Source organism: Pan troglodytes, chromosome 19 (genome assembly GCF_028858775.2).
Source record: "Pan troglodytes isolate AG18354 chromosome 19, NHGRI_mPanTro3-v2.0_pri, whole genome shotgun sequence".
NCBI classification, from domain to species: Eukaryota; Metazoa; Chordata; class Mammalia; order Primates; family Hominidae; genus Pan; species Pan troglodytes.
In genome coordinates this window covers 89,052,271-89,073,885 of record NC_072417.2, presented here as the reverse complement: position 1 = coordinate 89,073,885, position 21,615 = coordinate 89,052,271, and the positions used below count along the sequence as shown (strand labels likewise).

General features: G+C 45.5%; 1 protein-coding gene across 3 annotated transcripts in view; it reads left to right on the top strand.

Moving 5' to 3' along the window:
• Nucleotides 1-2,717: 2,717 nt before the first annotated feature.
• SRP68 (signal recognition particle 68) overlaps nt 2,718-21,615 on the top strand; it is a 34,163-nt gene continuing 15,265 nt past the window's right edge. For 2 of the 3 annotated variants that reach the window (XR_010153085.1, XM_063799323.1), the window contains exons 1-8: nt 2,801-3,373; nt 5,225-5,291; nt 8,293-8,406; nt 11,478-11,673; nt 14,317-14,399; nt 14,672-14,781; nt 15,501-15,583; nt 18,353-18,493. Coding sequence is in view for 2 of the 3 variants with exons in the window: in XM_063799323.1 (XP_063655393.1) it covers nt 3,034-3,373; nt 5,225-5,291; nt 8,293-8,406; nt 11,478-11,673; nt 14,317-14,399; nt 14,672-14,781; nt 15,501-15,583; nt 18,353-18,493 (1,134 nt within the window). In the remaining variant the exon portion in view is untranslated. Of the gene's footprint in view, nt 3,374-5,224; nt 5,292-8,292; nt 8,407-11,477; nt 11,674-14,316; nt 14,400-14,671; nt 14,782-15,500; nt 15,584-18,352; nt 18,494-21,615 lie in introns of all 3 variants that reach the window. The other variant, XM_054670697.2, reaches the window with a different exon arrangement.

The window sequence follows — 21,615 nt, the reverse complement described above, 5'->3', positions numbered from 1 at the left end:
TACAGGCGTGAGCCACTGTGCTCAGCCTCTTTTCTTTTGTTAGAGATGGAGTCTCCCTGTGTTCCCCATGCTGGTCTTGAACTCCTGGGCTCAAGCGATCCTCCCACTTCAGCCTCCCAAAGTGCTGGGATTACAGACATGAGCCACCGTGCCTGGCCAGAAAAGCATTTCAGAGAGAGAGACCACAGCCAGTGCAAAGGCCATAAGGTAGGAGCGTGCCTGTGTTCCTGAGGCAGGGAAGATGGTATGACCTGAGCTGAACCAGCAAGGGGATTGGTAGGAGACATGAGACACATAGCGTGTAGGGATATTTTCTCCCCCAATCTAAGGATTGTGGCATGTAGTCTCCATAAAATGAGGTGGCAGTGCATGGTTTTGACTAGAGGACTAACATAATCCCACTTTTTTTGGGTAACAGCTTTGTCGAAATATAATTCACATGTCATGGCTGGGTGCAGTGGCTCACACCTGTAATCCCAGCACTTTGGGAGGCCGAGGCAGGTGGATCACGAGGTCAGGAGTTCGAGACCAGCCTGGCCAATATGGTGAAACCCCGTCTCTACTAAAAAATACAAAAAAAAAAAAAAAAAATTAGCCAAGCGTGGTGGCATGCACCTGTAGTCCCACCTACTTGGGAGGCTGAGACAGAAGAATCGCTTGAACTTGGGAGGTGGAGGCTGCAGTGAGCCATGACTGCACCACTGCACTCCAGCCTGGGCGACAGAGTGAGACTCCGTCTCAAAAAAAAGAAAAAAGAAAAAAGAAAAGAAAAATAGAAATAGAATTCACATATCATACCATTTGCCCATTTAAAGTGTTCATTTGGCTTTTAGTATATTCACAGAGTTGTGTGACAGTTGCCACAATCACTTATAGAACATTTTCTTCCCCACCAAAAGAAACTCATACCCATTAGCCCTTAGTCTCCAATCTCCCATCTCCATCCCCACCCCATCTCCACAGGCCCAGACAACCACCGATCTACTTTTTGACTCTAGAGATTTGCCTATACTTAACATTGCATATAAACAAAATCATACAATATGTGGCCTTTTGTGTGTGGCTTCTTTCATTTAGCATGATGTTTTTCAAAGTTCATCCACATTGTAGCATAATCAGTACTTCACTCCTTTTTTTTTTTTTGAGATGGAGTTTCACTGTTGTTGCCCAGGCTGTAGTGCAATGGCACGATCTCGGCTCACCACAACCACTGCCTCCCGGGTTTAAGTAATTCTTCTGCCTCAGCCTCCTGAGTAGCTGGGATTACAGGCATGCGCACCACACTCAGCTAATTTTGTATTTTTAGTAGGGATGGGTTTTCTCCATGTTGGTCAGGCTGGTTTTGAACTCCCGACCTCAGGTGATCCACCTGCCTCGGCCTCCCAAAATGCTGGGATAACAGGCATGAGCCACCACGCCTGGCCACTTCACTCCTTTTTATGGTCAAATAATATTCCATTGTATCATTATACCACATTCTATTTTTCCATTCACTTATCAATGAACATTTGGGACACTTACTTTTTAAAAAAATTTATTTACTTATTTTTAGAGATAGGGTCTTGTTCTGTCACCCAGCCTGGAGTGCAGTGGCATGATCATAACTCACTGTAACCTCAAACTCCTAGGCTCAAGCAATCCTTCTATCTCAGTCTCTCAAGTCACCGGGACTACAGGTGGGTGCCACCACTCCTGGCTAATTTTATTTGTGTGTGTGTGTGTGTGTGTGTGTGTGTGCGCGGAGACAGGGGTCTCACTATGTTGCCCAGGCTGGTCTTGAACTCCTGGCCTCAAGCAATCTTCAGCCTGGCCTCCCAAAGTGCTGTGATTACAGGTGTGATCCATCACACCTGGCCAGACACTTACTTTTTTTTTTTTTTTTTTTTTTTTTGAGACAGTCTCACTCCCTCACCCAGGCTGGAGTGCAGTGGCCCGATCTCAGCCCACTGCAACCTCCACCTCCTGAGTTTTAAGCGCTCAGCCTCCCGAGTAGCTGGGATTACTGGCGCCCGCCAGCACACCCAGCTAATTTTTGTATTTTTGGTAGAGACGGGGTTTCACCATGTTGGCCAGGCTGGTCTGGAACGCCTGACCTCTGAGGCCGGGAGCGGTGGCTCACGCCTGTAATCCCAGCACTTTGGGAGGCCGAGGCAGGCGGATCACCTGAGGTCAGGCGTTCGAGACCAGCCTGGCCAACATGGTGAAACTCCGTCTCCACTAAAAATACAAAAATTAGCGGGACGTGGTGGCAGGCGCCTGTAATCCCAGCTACTCGGGAGGCTGAGGCAGGAGAATGGCTTGAACCCAGGAGGCAGAGGTTGCAGTGAGCCGAGATCACACCATTGCACTCCAGCCTGGGCAACAAGAGCGAAACTCTATCTAAAAAAAAAAAAAAAAAAAATCCGTCATTTAATTTTCCTAACAACCACTTAAATTGGTTATCCCCATTTCATAGATGAAGGAACAGATTTACAGGGAGATTAAGTTACATGCCCAACATGTCCCTGCCGCTAATGACGGAGCGGGGATTGGAATCCCAGGTCTCAGACTCTAGAAGGTGCAAAGCAAAAATTCATATTTTCCCATGTCTCAACACTTCTCCCTCTTTGGACTGACGGCCCCAAAGTGCAGTGGTCCACGGCCCCAAGCGGTCTGAGAAAGTCCCCCCGTTAGGACACCGTCTGCTGACTGGGCAGCGCTTCCTCCGGCTTAGCTTTCTTACGGCCAGCCTCAGAGGAAAGGGCAGGCAGAGGCGGGTCCCTTACGGACGGGGGTGTCCCGTTCCGGTAGGGAGGACCCCATCTCTTGAGTCCCTGGGGATGCAGACACCCCGAAATCCAGTATCTTTGGTCTCCTGCCTTCTGCTGGGCAGGACGTGAACCAGATCCCCAGTCCAGGATGCAGGACCTGGGGTCCACCTCCGGTTCTCCGCCCTTAGTGGGTGGGAGGTGGGACTGCCCCTGAGATCTCAGCAGCCACGGTCTCACTGCGGCCTCAAGTCCCCACCTAGCCAGCCACAATTCCGGACCCGAGATGACAGGATCCCTCGCGCAGGCGCGCTCCAGCACATGGCGCCCTGCTGCAGCAAGGGCCGACGGCGGCGGAGTCCGCCGCTATCCCATCAGCCCGGCCAGGCAGGTCCAGCTCTCACCCGCCCAGGTCGTCCCGCCTCCCCTATCCCGTCTTGCTCTGCGGCGCAGGGGCAAGATGGCTGCTGAGAAGCAGGTCCCAGGCGGCGGCGGCGGCGGCGGCAGTGGCGGCGGCGGTAGCGGCGGTGGACGTGGTGCCGGAGGGGAAGAAAATAAAGAAAACGAACGCCCTTCGGCCGGATCGAAGGCAAACAAAGAATTTGGGGATAGCCTGAGTTTGGAGAGTATCCTAGAGTAATCGGGCCTAACTCGCAATGATTACGTGTCGAACTGGAGGGCTGGGGGCGGGAGAGGCGGCGGGTCCCGACAAGTCCTGGCAGGAGAGGCCGAGGGTTGCAGTTTCTCTCGCCCTTACCTTTTGGTGCTCAGAATTCCGGGGGGGGGGTCTGTCTCTCAACTAGTCTTTCCTCGTGTCCCCCTCGCCGTCCTGGCTAGGTCCGTTTCTTCCAGTGGCACTGGGATATCAGGCGGGTTTCCCCTGGTGCCCCGCAGTTGTCCAGTTGGAGGGCTTGTGACCAAGTGACACCTTGAGCACCTTGCTTTGGCACCTTGAGCCACTGAACTGGGGAGAGGAAACTGCAGTCTTGACATTTGGCTTAATACTCTTGTCTGACAGTCGTCGTAGACTGAGTAGTAAAACCTACAGCTTGATACTTTGAAAGTGGAGGTAAAGATTGACTCAGGAAAAGCTTGTTGCCCATTTTGATTGTAAGTTACCGTAGTTAATATCGATTGTGTCATTTTTTTCTGATCGGTCTGTAGGCATTTGATCTTGCTGACAGTCATTCATATAAGCTGGAGGAATCGGTTTCTAGTTTCCATCAGTGTGTATCTCAACCAAGTGCTTGTGGTACTAGTTTGTGACCTTTTGAAATGAATAACAAATGGAGAAAATGTAGGCGAGTTTCTGAAATAACACATTCAACTTGACATCTTAATGTGCTTAAAGTTCTCAGGGGTTTGGAGTTAAATATTTTGAATTACTGGTAATAGTTCCAAGTAGACGTTAGCAAGCCCTGATTTTACTGAGACCTTTATATCTCTTTGTCCCTTTTTAGTAATTTAAAGAGTCCTTTTAGCGTTCACTATTTTAAAATATGTCTCTAGAGAAGTGTTGAGGAAACATTAAAACTATACCTATATAGATGAAGGTCATTCGACTTTCTAAAGTTTAGTACATAATCTTAAATATTTTAAGATTATTAAAAGGAGAATTTGGACATTCTTCTTTTAAAAGAAAAACCTTAATACTTTTATGCAAACTGTAGCCTAGCTTGGTTGACATGTGCTAATCATAGACTCTCTAAGCATCACAGCTGTTAAGGAAAGTTAGATTTGGCAGGTGTTGGAGATTATGCAAATGGAGGCTTAGTACATGTCATTTATAACCTGAATCTGAATGAATAAAATGTGGGGTCTAGGTGTTAATTGGTGTGAAGCACCCCAATTATAGTCAGCATTTAGAATCCATCAGCTTAATTTAAACTGGGTTTTGGCAGTTTCCAGTGGCCAGTAGTGCCCTCCTTTTTCAGTTTGCAAGTAGTAACAGTTCAGGCAATCAATTTTCCTGTAGGTTAGCCCTGTCCTGTGACAAGATAGATATTGAAAATGGTTACAAAAGATCTCACCAGTGTACTAAATATTTCACAAATGTGTGTGTGTGTGTGCGCGTGTGCATGTGTGACTGAATCTCACTCTCATCTAGGCTGGAGTGCAGTGGCGCTGTCTTGGCTCATTGCAACCTCTGCCTTCCAAGTTCAAGCGATTCTCCTGCCTCAGCCTCCCGAGTAGCTGGGATTACAGGTGCTAGCCATTGCGCCTGGCTAATTTTTTGTGTTTTTAGTAGAGACGGGGTTTCACCATGCTGGCCAGACTGGTCTTGAACTCCTGACCTCAGGTGATACACCCGCCTCGGCCTCCCAAAGTGCTGGGATTACAGGCATGAGCCACCGTACCTGGCTATATTTCACAAATGTTTAATGTGTTGTGGTTTGACACAGATAGAGACTGATGGTACAGGTTTTGATTTGTTTGGATTCTTGCCATCGTAAGATTTTCCTTAATCTCGACTCTAGTTCTTCAGATTATTAAGGAATCCCAGCAGCAGCATGGTTTACGGCATGGAGATTTTCAGAGGTACAGGTTAGTATCACATACAAGATGTTTGGAAATCATTGTGGGACTTGCTTTGCTTTTGTTAATATCCTGTTTACTCTGCTATATCAGCAAATATACTAGAAAGTCTAGAGCATTTTTTGTTTGTTTGTTTGCTTTGTTTTTTTTTTTTTTTTTTGAGACGGAGTCTCGCTCTGTCGCCAGGCTGGAGTGCAGTGGCGCAATGTTGGCTCACTGCAACCTCCACCTCCTGGGTTCCAGCGATTCTCCTGCCTCAGCCTCCTGAGTAGCTGTTTTTTTTTTTTTTCTTTTGAGATGGAGTCTCACTCTGTCACCCAGGCTGGAGTGCAGAGTGCTCCCAGTGCTGGGTTCAGGTGATTCTCCTGCTTCTGCCTCCAGAGTACCTGGGATTATAGGCATGTGCCACCATGCCTGGCTAATTTTTGTATTTTTAGTAGAGATGGGGTTTCGCCATGTTGGCCAGGCTGGTCTCAAACTCCTGACCTCAGGTGATCCACCCACCTCAGCTTCCCAAAGTGTTGGAATTACAGGCGTGAGCCACCGTGTCTGGCCTATTTCTTTTTTTTTCTTTCTTTTAAATAATCTATACCCTGGTAGCTTTGATTGAGATGCTGAAGTAGTATTTATTTTATTTATTTTTGATACGGAGTCTCACTCTGTTGCCCAGGCTGGAGTATAGTGGCGCGATCTCGGCTCACTGCAACCTCTGCCTCCCGGGTTCAAGTGATTCTTCTGCCTCAGCCTCCTGAGTGGCTGGGACTGAAGGCACATGCCACCATGCCCGGCTAATTTTTAGTAGAGACAAGGTTTCACCATGTTGGCCAGGCTGGTCTTGAACTCCTGACCTCAGGTGATCCACCTGCCTCAGCCTCCCAAAGTACTGGGATTACGGGTGTGAGCCAACGTGCCTGGCCTATTTATTTATTTTTATTTCATTTTATTTATTTACTTATTTTTTTGAGACAGAGTCTTGGTCTGTCACCCAGTCTGGAATGCAGTGGCACGATCTCGGTGTACTGCAACCTCCACCTTCCGGGTTCAAGCAGTTCTCCTGCCTCAGCCTCCCGAGTACCTGGGACTACAGGCATGCACCACCATGCCTGGCTAATTTTTGTATTTTTAGTAGAGATGGGGTTTCACCGTGTTGCCCAGGCTGGTCTCGAACTCCTGACCTCAAGTGATCTGCCTGCCTCAGCCTCCCAAAGTGCTAGGATTACAGGCGTGAACCACCACACCCGGCCCCCTGAAGTAGTATTGAAATATCATTTTGTATTGTAAATTATGTGCTGTATTACTTTGACTTAAAGGTTGGTGCAATTATATATATATTTATTTATTTATTTATATATATATTTTAAACTAATTTAGTCAAAATGTATGTATTGAACATCTGCATATTAGACACTGTGGTAAGCATTGTGGAAAATTTAAAACTGAAATCCTAGCTGGAATGGTGGCACATGCCATAGTGCCAGTTACTTTGGGAGGATGAGGCCCGAGAATTGCTTAAGCCCCGGAGTTCGAGCCCAGCCTGGGCAACAGCAACATAGTGAGACTCTGTCTCAAAAAAATAATTCTCCCTGCACTAAAGGGATTTATATTAGTGGACAACTATGTGAGAACATAATTATAATGTCACACACTGTAATAGAAGGAAGAATAAAGAGCTACATGAGCATAGAGGAGGAGGCTTGGCATAGAGGTGACATTTGTAGTGCTTCTTGGCAATAACCTAATTGGCTTCCTCACTTTTCTTCAGACCTGCCTGCAGTTCTTTCTCCATATGTTTGGTGTCATCTTAGTCTTCCTCAGGATGCCCCTTTCCCTGCTTTCTTTACATTCATTAGAATCCTCCTCATTATTCTTCTTCTTTTTTTTTTTTCAGACGCAGTCTTGCTCTGTTGCCTAGGCTGGAGTGCAATGGCGTGTTCTCGGCTCACTGCAACCTCCACCTCCCGGGTTTAAGCAGTTCTCTGCCTCAGCCTCCCGAGTAGCTAGAATTATAGGCGCCCGCCCGCCATGCCTGGCTAATTTTTTTTTTTTTTGAGACGGAGTTTTGCTGTTGTTGCCCAGGCTGAAGTGCAATGGCGCAATCTTGGCTCAACGCGACCCCCACCTCCTGAGTTTAAGCGAATGTCCTGCCTCACCCTCCCGAGTAGGCTGGGATTACAGGCATGTGCCACCACAACTGGCTAATTTTGTATTTTTAGTAGAGACGGGGGTTTCTGCATGTTCGGCAGGCTGGTCTCGAACTCTTGACATCAAGTGATCCGCCCACCTAGGCCTCCCAAAGTGCTGGGATTACAGGTGTGAGCCACTGCACCCAGCCCCTCATTCTTTCTAGGCCCCGCCATCAGTCCACTGCAGCTGAAGGTGCTAACAAGAGAATGATTACCCATGTCCTTTCAACTTGACATTTGCCTTGTTTTCTTGGTTGCCATTTTCTCTGCATGATTCTCCTCAATTTTAATGTGGGTTCCTTGAACTTGGGCACTGTGTCCTCCATCTCTTTGTGTTTCCTATAATACCAATCATATTGCCCTCCATGTTTTAGTTGTTCAATAAATGTTTAGGGCCGGGCATGGTGGCTCATGCCTGTAATCCCAGCACTTTGGAAGGCTGGGGTGGGCGGATTGCTGGAGTCCAAGGACTTCGAGACCAGCCTGGGTGACATAGTGAAACCCTGTCTCTACAAAAAGTACAAAAATTAGCCATGTGTGGTGGTACACCTCTGTGGTCCCATCTACCCAGGAGGCTGAGGTGGGAGGATTGACTGAGCCTGGCTGCAGTGAGCCAAGATCACACCACTGCACTCCAGCCTGGGTGACAGAGCCAGACTCTGTCTCAAAGAAAAGAAAAAAATGTTTGGAAGCTGATATGTGATAATTCTAGTAACCATAAGTATAATACCCCAAACCATTGACCCTTGACCTTGCCTTATTGCAGAATTTATTATTCAAAATACTCTCAGCTTGGCTGAGTGAGTTTTGTTTGTGGTTTCTTACAGGGGCTACTGTTCCCGTAGACAAAGACGTCTTCGAAAAACACTCAACTTCAAGATGGGGAACAGACACAAATTCACAGGGAAGAAAGTGACTGAAGAGCTTCTGACCGATAATAGGTATTGACTGCTCCATGCTAGTTGCAAATTACTTCTTGCTAATACATTTATTGAATAATGACGTGGTAGACTTCATGCCAAACCTTTTAATTATCTCTGTGGGATGGGCATTGTTTACTATTCTGTGTTCTAAGGCAAGGAAACTGAGGCTCAAAGAGATACATTAGGTTGTTCAAGAACTGTGTTGGGGCCAGGTGCAGTGGTTCACGCCTATAATCCCAGCATGTTGGGAGGCCAAGGCGGGTGGATCACCTGAGGTCAGGAGTTCAAGACCAGCCTGGCCAACATGGCAAAACCCCTACTCTACTAAAAATATAAAAATTAGCTGGGCATGGTGGCAGGCGCCTGTAATCCCAGCTACTCAGGAGGCTGAGGCACAAGAATTACTTGAACCCGGGAGGCAGAGGTTGCAGTGAGCCAAGATCACACCATTGCACTTCAGCCTGGGCAACAAGAGTGACACTCCATCTCAAAAAAAAAAAAAAGGAGGGGGTGAGATTCACTATCTCAGCTTTGGAGCCCCCCTTCCTCTGTCTCTGTACAGGGAAGCTTCTTCCTTCTCCCTTCTTGCCTATTAAACTCTGCTTTTTAAAACCAAAAAAAAAAAAAAAACCTGTTGGGATGGCAAATGTTGAAGTCAGTGATTAGAATCTAATTGATTATTAGGTAAGGTTTCTAGAATATAAATTTCAATGTCTGAAACTAGATGCATATATCAATATATCTTAATGAAATTGAGTGGTTGAGTGGTGTGTAATTTTTTTTTTTTTTTTTTTTTTTTTGAGACGGAGTCTCACTCTGTTGCCCAGGTTGGAGTGCAGTGGTGTGATCTCACCTCACTGCAACTTCCGCCTCCCGGGTTCAAGCTTCTCCTGCCTCAGCCTCCGGAGTAGCTGGGATTACAGGCACGTGACACCACGCCCAGCTGAGTTTTGTATTTTTAGTAGAGACAGGGTTTCACCATGTTGGCCAGGCTTGTCTTGAACTCCTGACCTCAGGTGATCCACCCACCTCTTGCCTTCCAAAGTGCTGGGATTACACATGTGAGCTACTGCGCCCGGCTGGTGTGTAAATTATTATAGAAGAGTCCTGTATTTCAGTGCTGAATACACCAGTGCTTGGCATTTGCTGAATAATTTTTAGTCTGTCAGGCAACATGTAGTCAAGGCCCCCGGGTCTTCCTCACAGTTACGGGCCAAATTACGCTGCTGCCACCTTTTGTGTAAATGAAGTTTTATTGGAACCCAGCCACGCCCATTCACATAGGTATTGTTTAGAGCTGCTTTGTGCTACATCAGCAGAGTAGTTGTGACACACTAGATATAGAAGGAGAGGAGGCATGGTCCTTGAACCTCATTGACTTTCATCTTATTGGAAAATGTTGGTCAGTGCAAACCAGGGAATGCTACAGTAAAAGTGCAATGTTGTATATCATTTACTGTTCAGCATTCTAAAGCCTTGGAAAGGAGACTTGAGCTTGAAGGCTTTTGACAGGGAAGTCAGTAAGCCCACACGGAGGAGGCTTGACCTTGAAGGATTTGCGAGAGTGAAGAACATTCTGTGTTGGGGGAAGCAGCATGCCCTGGTATCCGTGCATGCAGTCTAGGAACTGTAAAGCTCTGGACACTTGTTAGCTGCTACTCAGGCAGTGAAAAGGTTGTGAGCTTGGTGTGTACAGGCAGAAAGCTAGAGCCTGGAGACCATAATAGGATGCAGCAGGATGTAGTGATTAAATCTCATGAGAACCAGTTGGGAGAAATCTGGACTCTCCCTTTTTTTTTTTTTTTTTTTTTTTTTTTTGAGACAGGGTCTCACTGTCACCCAGGCTGGAGTGTAGCAGTGGGATCATAGCTTACTGCAGCCTTGAACAACTCCTGTCTCACCCTCCTGAGTAGCTGGGACTATAGGCATATACCACCATGCCCAGCTAACTTTTCTCTTTTTTTCTTTTGTAAAGATGGGATCTCGCTGTGCTGACCAGGCTGGTTTCAAACTCCTGGCCTCAAGTGATCCTCCCACCTCAGCCTCCCAGTGTACTGGGATTACAGACATGAGCCACTACACCGAGCCTGGACTATCTTATGATAGCAAGATCCTTTACTCTGAAGAGACAAGGTTAAGCTGAAGTTTAAGACAGATTGATCAAGGCAGTAAAGAAAGATTCACCAGTATAATAATAAAGTAGTTAACGACCTTACTGAGCACTTAGTAAGTGCCAGGTTCTGGTCTAAATGTGTTATTTGTATTACTACATGGGAGAGCGGTGCACAGAAAGGTTAGTACTTTGCCCACAGTCACACAGCTAGTAAGCGGTGGCACTGGGATTCTGTCCTGGGCTCTGGAGCTCTTGTTTATCACCACTTTAATATACTGCCTCTTTTTTTTTTTTTTTTTTTTTTTTTGAGATGGAGTCTTGCCCTGTTGCCCAAACAAGAGTATAGTGGCGTGATCTCAGCTCACTGCAACCTCCGCCTCCTGGGTTCAAGAGATACTCCTGCCTCAGCCTCCCAAGTAGCTGGGATTACAGGCGCATACCAACACACCCAGCTAATTTTTGTATTTTTAGTAGAGATGGGGTTTCACCATGTTGACCAGGCTGATCTCGAACTCCTGACCTCAGGTGATATGCCTGGCTCGGCCTCCCAAAGTGCTGGGATTATAGGTGTGAACCACCGCACCCAGGCAATATACTGCCTCTTAAGGACTTTTCTAACTGGATTGAGATGAAGGAGGTGTTGATTCAAAAATGAGGCCAGATCGTGTGCCTAGACCGTGTCTGTTTGACAACATTCAGGAGGGGTAGGTCACGATTCTGGATTTACCGTGTTTGAGGTGGTAGAGGCTTTTCAATGAGATGTGTCTAGTAGATGATGAGAAACCTGAGATTGAGCCCAGGTTGGGAATAGAGATACTGGTTTAGAGTCATGGCTGAGAATATCAGAAGAGTTGTTTTGAGAGCGGCAAAGGAGGGAGAGTATAAAGAAAAGCCGAGAAGCCGAAGATTACACCTCAGAGAATATCTGGGTCTGTTGATGGCCTTTATTGTCTCCCCACTTCTGTCTCTGGTCTAGATACTTGCTTCTGGTTCTGATGGATGCTGAAAGAGCCTGGAGCTACGCCATGCAGCTGAAACAGGAAGCCAACACTGAACCCCGAAAACGGTTTCACTTGTTATCTCGCCTACGCAAAGCCGTGAAGCATGCAGAGGAATTGGAACGCTTGTGTGAGAGCAATCGCGTGGATGCCAAGACCAAATTAGAGGCTCAGGTTAGTACCTCAACATTCAGCTTGTTTATTGTGGAGATTAAAGACATTTTAAAAAGCTACAGTTAAACAGAACAGAGTTTCTTAGTGTTAGAAAGTGACAGTCAGAAGAGGAAAAAAACTTTCCGAACTTGCTTTTAAGAGGAGAAGTTAGCATGTTTTGTTTATCAGCTCTTGATTTTTTTTATCCTTTTTTTAAAATTGGGCAACGCTTCATTCCATAAAATAGAATGAGTATTCCCAAGCTCTTGGTTTTTTATAACTAGCTGTAACTTTTTTTTTTTTTTTTGAGACAGAGTCTTGCTTTGTCGCCCAGGCTGGAGTGCAGTGGCGCGTTCTCAGCTCACTGCAACGTCTGCCTGTCAGGTTCAAGCAATTCTCCTGCCTCAGCCTCCCGAGTAGGTGGGATTATAGGCACGTGCCACCATGCCTGGCTAATTTTTTTATTTTTAGTAGAGACAGGGTTTCACTGTGTTGGCCAGGCTGGTCTCGAGCTCCTGACCTCGTGATCCGCCCACCTGCCTTGGCCTCCCAAAGTGCTGGGATTGCAAGCGTGAGCCACTGCACGTGGCCATCTAGCTGTAACTTTTTAAGAAAGGTCATGTTTTGATATATAGATGAAAGCTTACAATCTTGTACCTGGAAAGTTCACAAAGTAAACTTTTTTTTGGAAGTGAGTTTTTTAAAAAAGAGATGGTAGATATTGCAAGGTTTTATTCAACTTCTGATGCTTATGTTATAGCTCTGAAAATGGTTAAGTAAAATGCAGAAAACAAATTTCCTTCTTTTGAAGTTCTTTCCTGGGAAGTGAATAAATCATAATAAATTGCCTATGTATCACATTTTATTGGTTAAATACGTATTTCTCTTTAAAAATCAACCTGTGATTAATATATCTATATTCTTAGGCCGGGCGTGGTGGCTCACGCCTATAATCCCAGCACTTTGGGAGGCCAAGGTGGGCAGATCACGAGGTCAGGAGATCGAGACCATCCTGGCTAACACGGTGAAACCCCGTCTCTACTAAAAATACAAAAAATTAGCTGGGCATAGTGGCGGACACCTGTAGTCCCAGCTACTCAGGAGGCTGAGGCAGGAGAATGGTGTGAACCCGGGAGGCGGAGCTTGCAGTGAGCTGAGATTGTGCCACTGCGCTCCAGCCTGGGGGACAGAGCAAGACTCCATCTCAAAAAAAAAATATATAGTGTCTGGCCGGGCGCGGTGGCTCACGCCTGTAATCCCAGCTCTTTGGGAGGCCGAGGCGGGTGGATCACGAGGTCAGGAGATCGAGATCATCCTGGCTAACACGGTGAAACCCCGTCTCTACTAAAAATACAAAAAATTAGCCAGGCGTGGTGGCGGGCACCTGTAGTCCCAGCTACTCGGGAGGCTGAGGCAGGAAAATGGCGTGAACCCGGGAGGCGGAGCTTGCTGTGAGCCGAGATCGCGCCACTGCACTCCAGCCTGGGCGACAGAGCGAGACTCCGTCTCAAAAAAAACAAAAACAAAAACAAAACAAACAAACAAGAAATATATATATATAATATATTATATAATATATAATATATATTATATATTATAATATATAATATATAATAGATTATATTACATATTATATAATATATAATATATATTATATATATAATATCTATTATATATATTATATATTATAATATATAATATATAATGTATAATATATATATAATATATATAATGTATATTATATATATCTCTCTCCATATTCTTTGTTTGGGTTTTTTGTTTGTTTTTTAGAAAGAGAGTCTCACTGTGTCCCAAACTGGAGTGCACAGTCATGGCTCGCTGCAGCCATGAACTCCTGGGCTCATGCAGTCCTCCTGCCATGGCCTCCTGAGTAGTTGGGACTAGAGGTGCACACCACCACACCTGGCTAAATTTTTTTTTTTTTTTTTCTGAGACAGAGTCTCACTCTGTCGCCCAGATTGGGATGCAGTGGTGCAGTCTCAGCCCATTGCAACCTCTGCCTCCCAGGTTCAAGCAATTCTCCTGCTTCAGCCTCCCGAGTAGCTGGGATTACAGGCGCCTGCCGCCATGTCCAGCTAATTTTTTTGTATTTTTAGTAGATACAGGTTTTCACCATGTTGGCCAGGCTGGTCCCCAACTCCTGACCTCAGGTGATCCGTTCACCTCGGCCTCCCAGTGTTGGGATTACAGGCATGAGCCACTGCGCCTGGCCACACCCGGGTAATTTTTTTTAAATTTTTGGTAGAGATGAGATCTTGCTGTGTTGCCCAGGCTGATCTTGAACTCTTGAGCTCAAGTAACCCTCCTGCCTCGGCCTCCCAAATTGCTAGGATTACAGGTGTGAGCCCCATGCCCAGCCCATATCCATGTTCTTTTTTTTTCTTGTTTTTTAAAAATTTATTCTTATTTTTAAATTTTTTTGTAGAGGCAGGGTCTTGCTATATTGCCCTGGCTTGTCTTGAACTGTGGGTTCAAGTGATCCTCCCACCTGGGCCGCCCAAAGTGCTGGGATTACAGGTGTGAGCCACTGCACCTGGCCCATATCCATATTCTTGATATCAAAGTTAGAAGCCAATAAAGGAAGATTGAGTGGGAGCACTGGTTTGCTGTTGAAGCAGTTCTTCCTCTTCCATCTCCTCACAGGCTTACACAGCTTACCTCTCAGGAATGCTACGTTTTGAACATCAAGAATGGAAAGCTGCCATTGAGGCTTTTAACAAATGCAAGTAAGTCCTATAGTCCAAAGGCTGTGGCCAGTTTTAATTACAGATTGTCAAATTTAAGCTGCAGATCAGATAGTGGATTGTTTCTGTGAAAGTGAGGGTGACTTTTCTTTCCTATAGAAATGTTGATGATTCTCTTTCAACCTTAGAACATGCCAGTTATGGTAGTTGGTAGGAGAGCTTCAAAAGGCCATAATTTGTTTTTAGTCACTGTGTTCCCCATGAGTTTTTCTTATATAAGGCTGATGTAAAACCTGGCTTTTCTTTTCTCACAGAACTATCTATGAGAAGCTAGCCAGTGCTTTCACAGAGGAGCAGGCTGTGCTGTATAACCAACGTGTGGAAGAGATTTCACCCAACATCCGCTATTGTGCATATAATATTGGTAAGAGCAGGGATCAAGGCATTATACTCAACTTGAACATTGACAGATGGCCTATTGGGAGCTCACTTCAGAGAGCCTAGAGAGTTGATGTAACTTTCTTCTTCCCTTGCCTCCATCATTGACCTGAGTTTTGGTTGATGGCAAGAGCAGAACTGTTGAAGCCAGCCCTGCCCAAAATTATAGAAGACGGTTCTGCTTCTGTGTCTGTCCTGCTGTGCTGTGTACCCCCGAAGAGCAGTCTTGAGTCTCCGGCTGAGTTCATTTTTTACTGTTTTAGAGCAGTTTTAGGTTCACAGCAAGACTGAGAGAAAGATACAGAGATCCATGTAACCCCACCTCCCCACATCCATAGCCTCTCCCATTAGCATCTTCCCCCACCAGAGGGGTGCATTTGTTACAATTGATGGCCCTTTATAGACACACCATAATCTCCCAAAGTCCGTAGTTTACATCAGGGTTCACGCTTGATGTTGTACAATCTGTGGGTTTGGACAAATGTTTCATGATGTGTATTTACCATTATATACCATATGGAGTATTTTCATTGCCCCAGTCAATTTCATTCTTTATAAAAGACTTGTCTTCAGAGAACAGATTGTGCTGCAGATTCATTGAAGTAGCATGTGGAGGGGGAAGAGCTCTTTAAGTCTGAGTTGAATCTAGTGATTCTCAAGAAAACAGACCAGACCCTTGAAGATTTTCCTGTCTTTCTCTCTTAGGGGACCAGTCAGCCATCAATGAACTCATGCAGATGAGATTGAGGTCTGGGGGCACTGAGGGTCTCTTGGCTGAAAAATTGGAGGTAATCTAGTATGTACATTTTTGTGAAAAGTCTTTGGACAAAGTCCAGAAGGAGTAATTCATAATCCCCTAGGGATATTTGATATTAATATATGGATATTTATATCTGTATTAGCAAATATCTACATTTGCTAAAAGTTTGAACAAAAAACTTTTTCTGTCTTTTTTTTTTTTTTTTTTTTGAGATGGAGTCTCACTCTGTCACCCAGGCTGGAGTGCGGTGGCACGATCTCGGCTTACTGCAAGCTCCACCTCCCAGGTTCACGACATTCTCCTGCCTCAGCCTCCCAAGTAGCTGGGACTACAGGCGCCTGCCACCACGCCTGGCTAATTTTTTTATATTTGTAGTAGAGATGGGGTTTCACCGCCTTAGCCAGGATGGTCTCAATCTCCTGACCTCGAGATCCGCCCGCCTCAGCCTCCCAAAGTGCTGGGATTACAGGCATGAGCCACCGCGCCCGGCCCAAAAAACTTTTTTCAGTTAACAGTTGAAGTATTCTTTTTTTTTTTTTTTTTTTGAGACAGTCTTACTCTGTCGCTCAGGCTAAAGTGCAGTGGCGTGATCTCAGCTCACTGCAAGTGATCTGCCCGCCTCGGCCTCCCAGAGTTCTGGGATTACAGGCATGAGCCACTGTTCTCGGCCAAGTATTCAATTGTTTAACCTCATTACATTTATTTTCTAAGCAAGTAATATAGAAAAAGCAAGAAATACAAAAGATCAGGGAAAAATATAAACCACATGGTTGCCATATTTATTTATTTATTTATTTAGAGTCGGAGTCTTGCTCTATCGCCAGGCTGGAGTGCAATGGTGCAATCTTGGCTCACTGCAACCTCCACCTCCCAGGTTCAAGCGATTCCCCTGCCTCAACCTCCCAAGTAGCTGGGATTACAGGCGCCCGCCACCACGCCCGGCTAATTTTTGTATTTTAGTAGAGACGGGGTTTCACCATGTTGGCCAGGATAGTCTCAATCTCCTAACCTCGTGATCCACCTGCTTCTGCCTCCCAGAGTGCTGGGATTATAGACGTGAGCCACCGCGCCCGGCTTACTTATTATTATTTTTTTGAACAGCGTCTCTTTTGCCCAGGCCAGAGTGCAGTAGCTTGATCTTGACTCACTGCTGCCTTGATTTCCTGCTCTCAAGTGATCCTCCTGCCTCAGCCTCCTGAGTAGCTGGAACTACAGGTGAAGGTTACCACTCCTAGCTAACTTTTTTTTGTTTTTTGGTAGAGACAGAGTCTCACTGTGTTTCCCAGGCTGGTCTCATTCTCGAACTCCTGCGCTCAAGCAATCTGTTCGCCTTAGCCTCCCAAAGTGCTGGGATCACAGGGGATCACAGGCATGATCCACCTTATCCAGCCATACACCATCATCCTTTGATGGCTGCATGGTACTCCATTGCATAGAAGTCTGTTTTATTTAACCATTCATTGTTCATTAAGTGGTAAATAGTATTACCATGAATGTCCATGTCCTCAGATTTTGCACACATTCTTGATTATTTCCTTAGGATAAATTCCTAAAACTGGAATTAAATGGTTTGGAAACTTGATACATACTGACAAATGTCTTTAAGTTTCTACTGATTAGCATTCCTGCTAGTAGTGTATACAGATATGCTTTTCTCCTTACATCCTTACCAAAACTTAGTGTTACTCTTTTTAACCTTCCGCTATGTCCTTTTAATATTTGAATTTCTGTAACTAAAATATATGATACCAGGGAGAAATTTAAAACAAATAGAAATTGGTGGCCAGCAGGGTGGTTCACACCTGTAATCCTGGCACTGTGGGAGGCTGAGGTGAAAGGATAACTTGAGCCCAGGAGTTCAAGACCAGCCGGGGCAACACAGTGAGACCCCACCTCTACAAAAAAAATTTTTTTCAGAGGCCGGGCACAGTGGCTCATGTCTGTAATCCCAGCACTTTGGGAGGCCAAGGTGAATGGATCACCTGAGGTCAGGAGTTCGAGACCAGTCTGACCAACACGGAGAAACCCCCGTCTGTACTAAAAATACAAAATTAGCTGGATGTGGTGGTGCAGGCCTCTAATCCCAGCTACTTGGGAGGTGGAGGTTGCAGTAAGCTGAGCTCATACCATTGCATTCCAGCCTGGGCAACAAGAGCGAAACTCCGTCTCAAAAAAAAAAAAAATTTTTTTTTTTCCTTAAATTAGCCAGGCATGGTGACACATACCTGTAGTCCTAGCTGCTCGAGAGGCTGAGGCAAAAGGATCACTTGAGCCCAGGAGTTGGAGGTTGCAGTAAGCTGTCATTGGGCCACTGCACTCTAGCCTGGGCAACAGAGCAAGACCCTGTCTACTAAAAAAATTAAAGAGGCCTGGCACAGTGGCTCATGCTTGTAATCCCAGCACTTTGGGAGGCTGAGGCAAGTGGATCACTTGAGGCCAGGAGTTTGAGACCAGTCTGGCCAACGTGGCGAAACCTCGTCTCTACTAAAAATACAAAAATTAGTCGGGCATGGTGGTGTGTGCCTGTAGTTCTAGCTTCTCAGGAGGCTAAGGCACAAGAATTCCTTGAACCTGGGAAGCAGAGGTTGCAGTGAGCCTAGATAGCGCCACTGCACTCCAGCCTGGGTGACAGAGCAAGACTGTCTCAAAAAAAATGAAAGAAATTGGTGTATACTCTACTTTCTATGGAGTATAATATGTTGGTTATACAAAGAGACAAATGATAGATTCCACTTATTTTCACCTCCATCACTCATATCCCCAGTTAAAGCTTTAACTTTTTTAAACTATTTTTCAGGCTTTGATCACTCAGACTCGAGCCAAACAGGCAGCTACCATGAGTGAAGTGGAGTGGAGAGGGAGAACGATTCCAGTGAAGATTGACAAAGTGCGCATTTTCTTATTAGGACTCGCTGATAACGAAGCAGCTATTGTCCAGGTGAGGAGGAGGAACTTACTGTGCTGTCTTCTGTATGTGTCTGAAGGTTGTCCTGTGTGTTTAAGATGTAGTGGCTCGTTGGTATTCAGTTCTCATAAAACAAACTTTTAATGCTGTTTTGGATTGGGTAAGTACGGAGATGTGCCTTATTGAATAAAATTATTTTGAAAACTGAGTTTATAGAGGAATTCTTAATGTTTAGAGGGCAAAGAAATTGACAGCAACAGTCATCAACATAAAAATGGGAGGCATTAGAGGCTAGCTTAAAGTAAGGGGTCACATTTGGCCCAGCAGGTGGTGCAGCAGCTTAACTATTATGTCTCTGAAGTTTCTCTGACATGTTGTCGTAAACTCCTAGCCCTAAAGGGTTCACCTCTTAGTCCTGGGGCTTTGCAGGATAGCCTGGTTAAACCAGAATGTCTTGTTTTGTGTGCGGTGTACATGTAATATTCATGCAAAACTGTTATCACTTGATACTGCCTACTGACATAGTTACCTGTTGGTGGGTGCGAACAACCAAATGCATCCTAAAAGATAAGACATCCTGGTGACCTTTGTATGACATAGACAGTGATGGGGGCACTTTTTAGAGCTTCTTTTCCACATGAGTTAAAGGACATCTTTAAAAAAACAGGCTGCTGACAGTCTACTGCCTCATCAGGGAACAGTGGCATTTCCGAAGACCTCACAGTTATCTTTTGCACCCTGAGTAATTTGTGTATGGGTTGGGGGGGTGGTGTTTTGTTAATGTGTTGAGGAATTGGCTTAAGCATCTAAAATTTCAGCAGCTTGCTCCAGAATAGCTACTATGGGTTGGAGGCAGCCTTCAACAGCTGAAGAGTTGATGTGTGTCCTTGTCTGTGTTTCGTATTGCCTGTCTCATATCCCTTTTATTTGCTTAAAGGACAGAAGACTAGAACAGTACTAGAAAGTTAATTTTTACTTAAACTGAAAGGCTAAGGAACTTTTTTTGAGAGCGTTCTATTGGCACTGTTGTATGGTGCTACCTCCACTGGACAACGGCTCTGGTAGCAACTATTCAGATTATGTGATTGGGTTAGTGCTTTGGTTTTAAAAGTGATCAATCCTGGAAGAAAGAAACTACTTCTGTCCTCAGTTCAGTGCCAGACAGCAGAGACAGTGGGGCAGGAATTCTGACTTGAAGAGGAGTTGGGGGAGAGAGATCCATAGGGGCAAGTTAAATGAGGGCTCTTTCAGAGTGGGGCTACAGACACGTACCAAATGAAGAACAGGAAAAGCTAGCATTTATTAAGTAATTTTGAAAAGTTACTGCTGGCCCGGTGGCTCATGGCTATAATCCTAGTGCTTTGAGAGGCGGAGGAAGGCAGATCACTTGAGCTCAGGAGTTGGAGACCAGCCTGGGCATCATGGTGAAACCCCATCTCTACAAAAAAAAGTACCAAAAAATTTAGCTGGGCGTGGTGGCGTGCACCTGTAGTCCCAGCTACTTGGAGGCTGAGGCAAGAGGATCACTTGAGCCCGGGAGCTTGAGGCTGCAGTGAGCTGAAATCACCCCACTATGCTGCAGCCTGGGTAACTGTGCAACTCTGTCTCCAAAAAAAAAAAAAGAAGAAGAAGAAAAAAAAGTTAATAACAAAGTTTAAATACACATTTTTTTTTTTTTAAAGACAGAGTCTCTCTCTGTCACCCAGGCTGGAGTGCAGCGGTGCAATCTCTGCTCACTGCAAGCTCCGCCTCCCAGGTTCACGCCATTCTCCTGCCTCAGCCTCCAGAGTAGCTGGGACTACAGGCACCCACCATCACACCTGGCTAATTTTTTTATTTTTAGTAGAGACGGGGTTTCACCATGTTAGCCAGGATGGTCTCAAACTCCTGCCCTCGTGATCCACCCGCCTCAGCCTCCCAAAGTGCTGGAATTACAGGCATCAGCCACTGCACCGGGCCCACATGATGTTTTAAGAAGATCAGCCTGGAAAGGGTGGGAGGGAGTGAGAGATAAAAGACTACACATTGGGTACCGTGTACACTGCTTGGGTGACAGGTGCACCAGAGTCTCAGAAATCACCATAGAAGAACTTATCCATGTAACCAGAAACCACCTGTTCCCCCAAAACTATTGAAATTTAATTTAATTTAATTTTTAAAAGATCAGCCTAGGCCGGGTGCGGTGGCTCACGCCTGTAATTCCAGCACTTTGGGAGGCCAAGGCTGGCGGATCACCTGAGATCAGGAGTTCGAAATGAGACCAGCCTGGCCAACATGGTGAAACCCCATCTCTACTAAAAGTACACAAAAAAAATTAGCTGGGTGTGGTGGTAGACGTCTGTAATCCCAGCTACTCGGGAGGCTGAGGCAGGAGAATCACTTAAACCCGGGAGGCGGAGGTTGCAGTGAGCCGAGATTGCGCCATTGCACTCCAACCTGGGGGATAAGAGCGAGACTTTGTCTCAAAAAAAAAAAAAGATCAGCCTATTGTCTCACTTCCTATATGCCTTCATTGATATGACATCATACTGAAAGGAAAGCACTGTTTCCTTTTAATGTTTTTTATATTCATGAGAGTTCTTATGTTTTTTTTTCCCTTGCTGGAATTATACTAAGATACAGTTCTGTATCCTGTTTTTATTAACGCGTTGTGCAATGGTGTGATCTCAGCTCACTGCAACCTCCGTGTCCCGGGTTCAAGTGATTCTCCTGCCTCAGCCTCCCAAGTAGCTGGGATTACAGGTGCATACCACCATGCCCAACTAATTTTTTGTATTTTTAGTAGGTCTCGAACTCCTGACTTCAGGCAATCCACCTGCCTCGGCCTCCCAAAGTGCTGGGATTACAGGCGTGAGCCACAGCGCCCAGCTCAGGCTTGGTGATTCTTATCCTCAAGTTATGGTTAATATTTTAATATTTGAGTGGAAGAGGGACCATTTATCTTTTTCTTAAAAAAAATGTATATTTATATATATTCATGTATATTCTCAAGTGAGATTTGTTTCCTTCTTTACCAGATTTCCATGTATTTTTTTCCTAAACCTCACTGGGCTGGGTAAGGTTTGATTCTTGTCCCCATAGTAGGGGTGTGGTTGGGAATGTGGTCAGACTTGCCTTGTGTGTCTCTTAGTCATACTACCACCTTCCAGCAATTT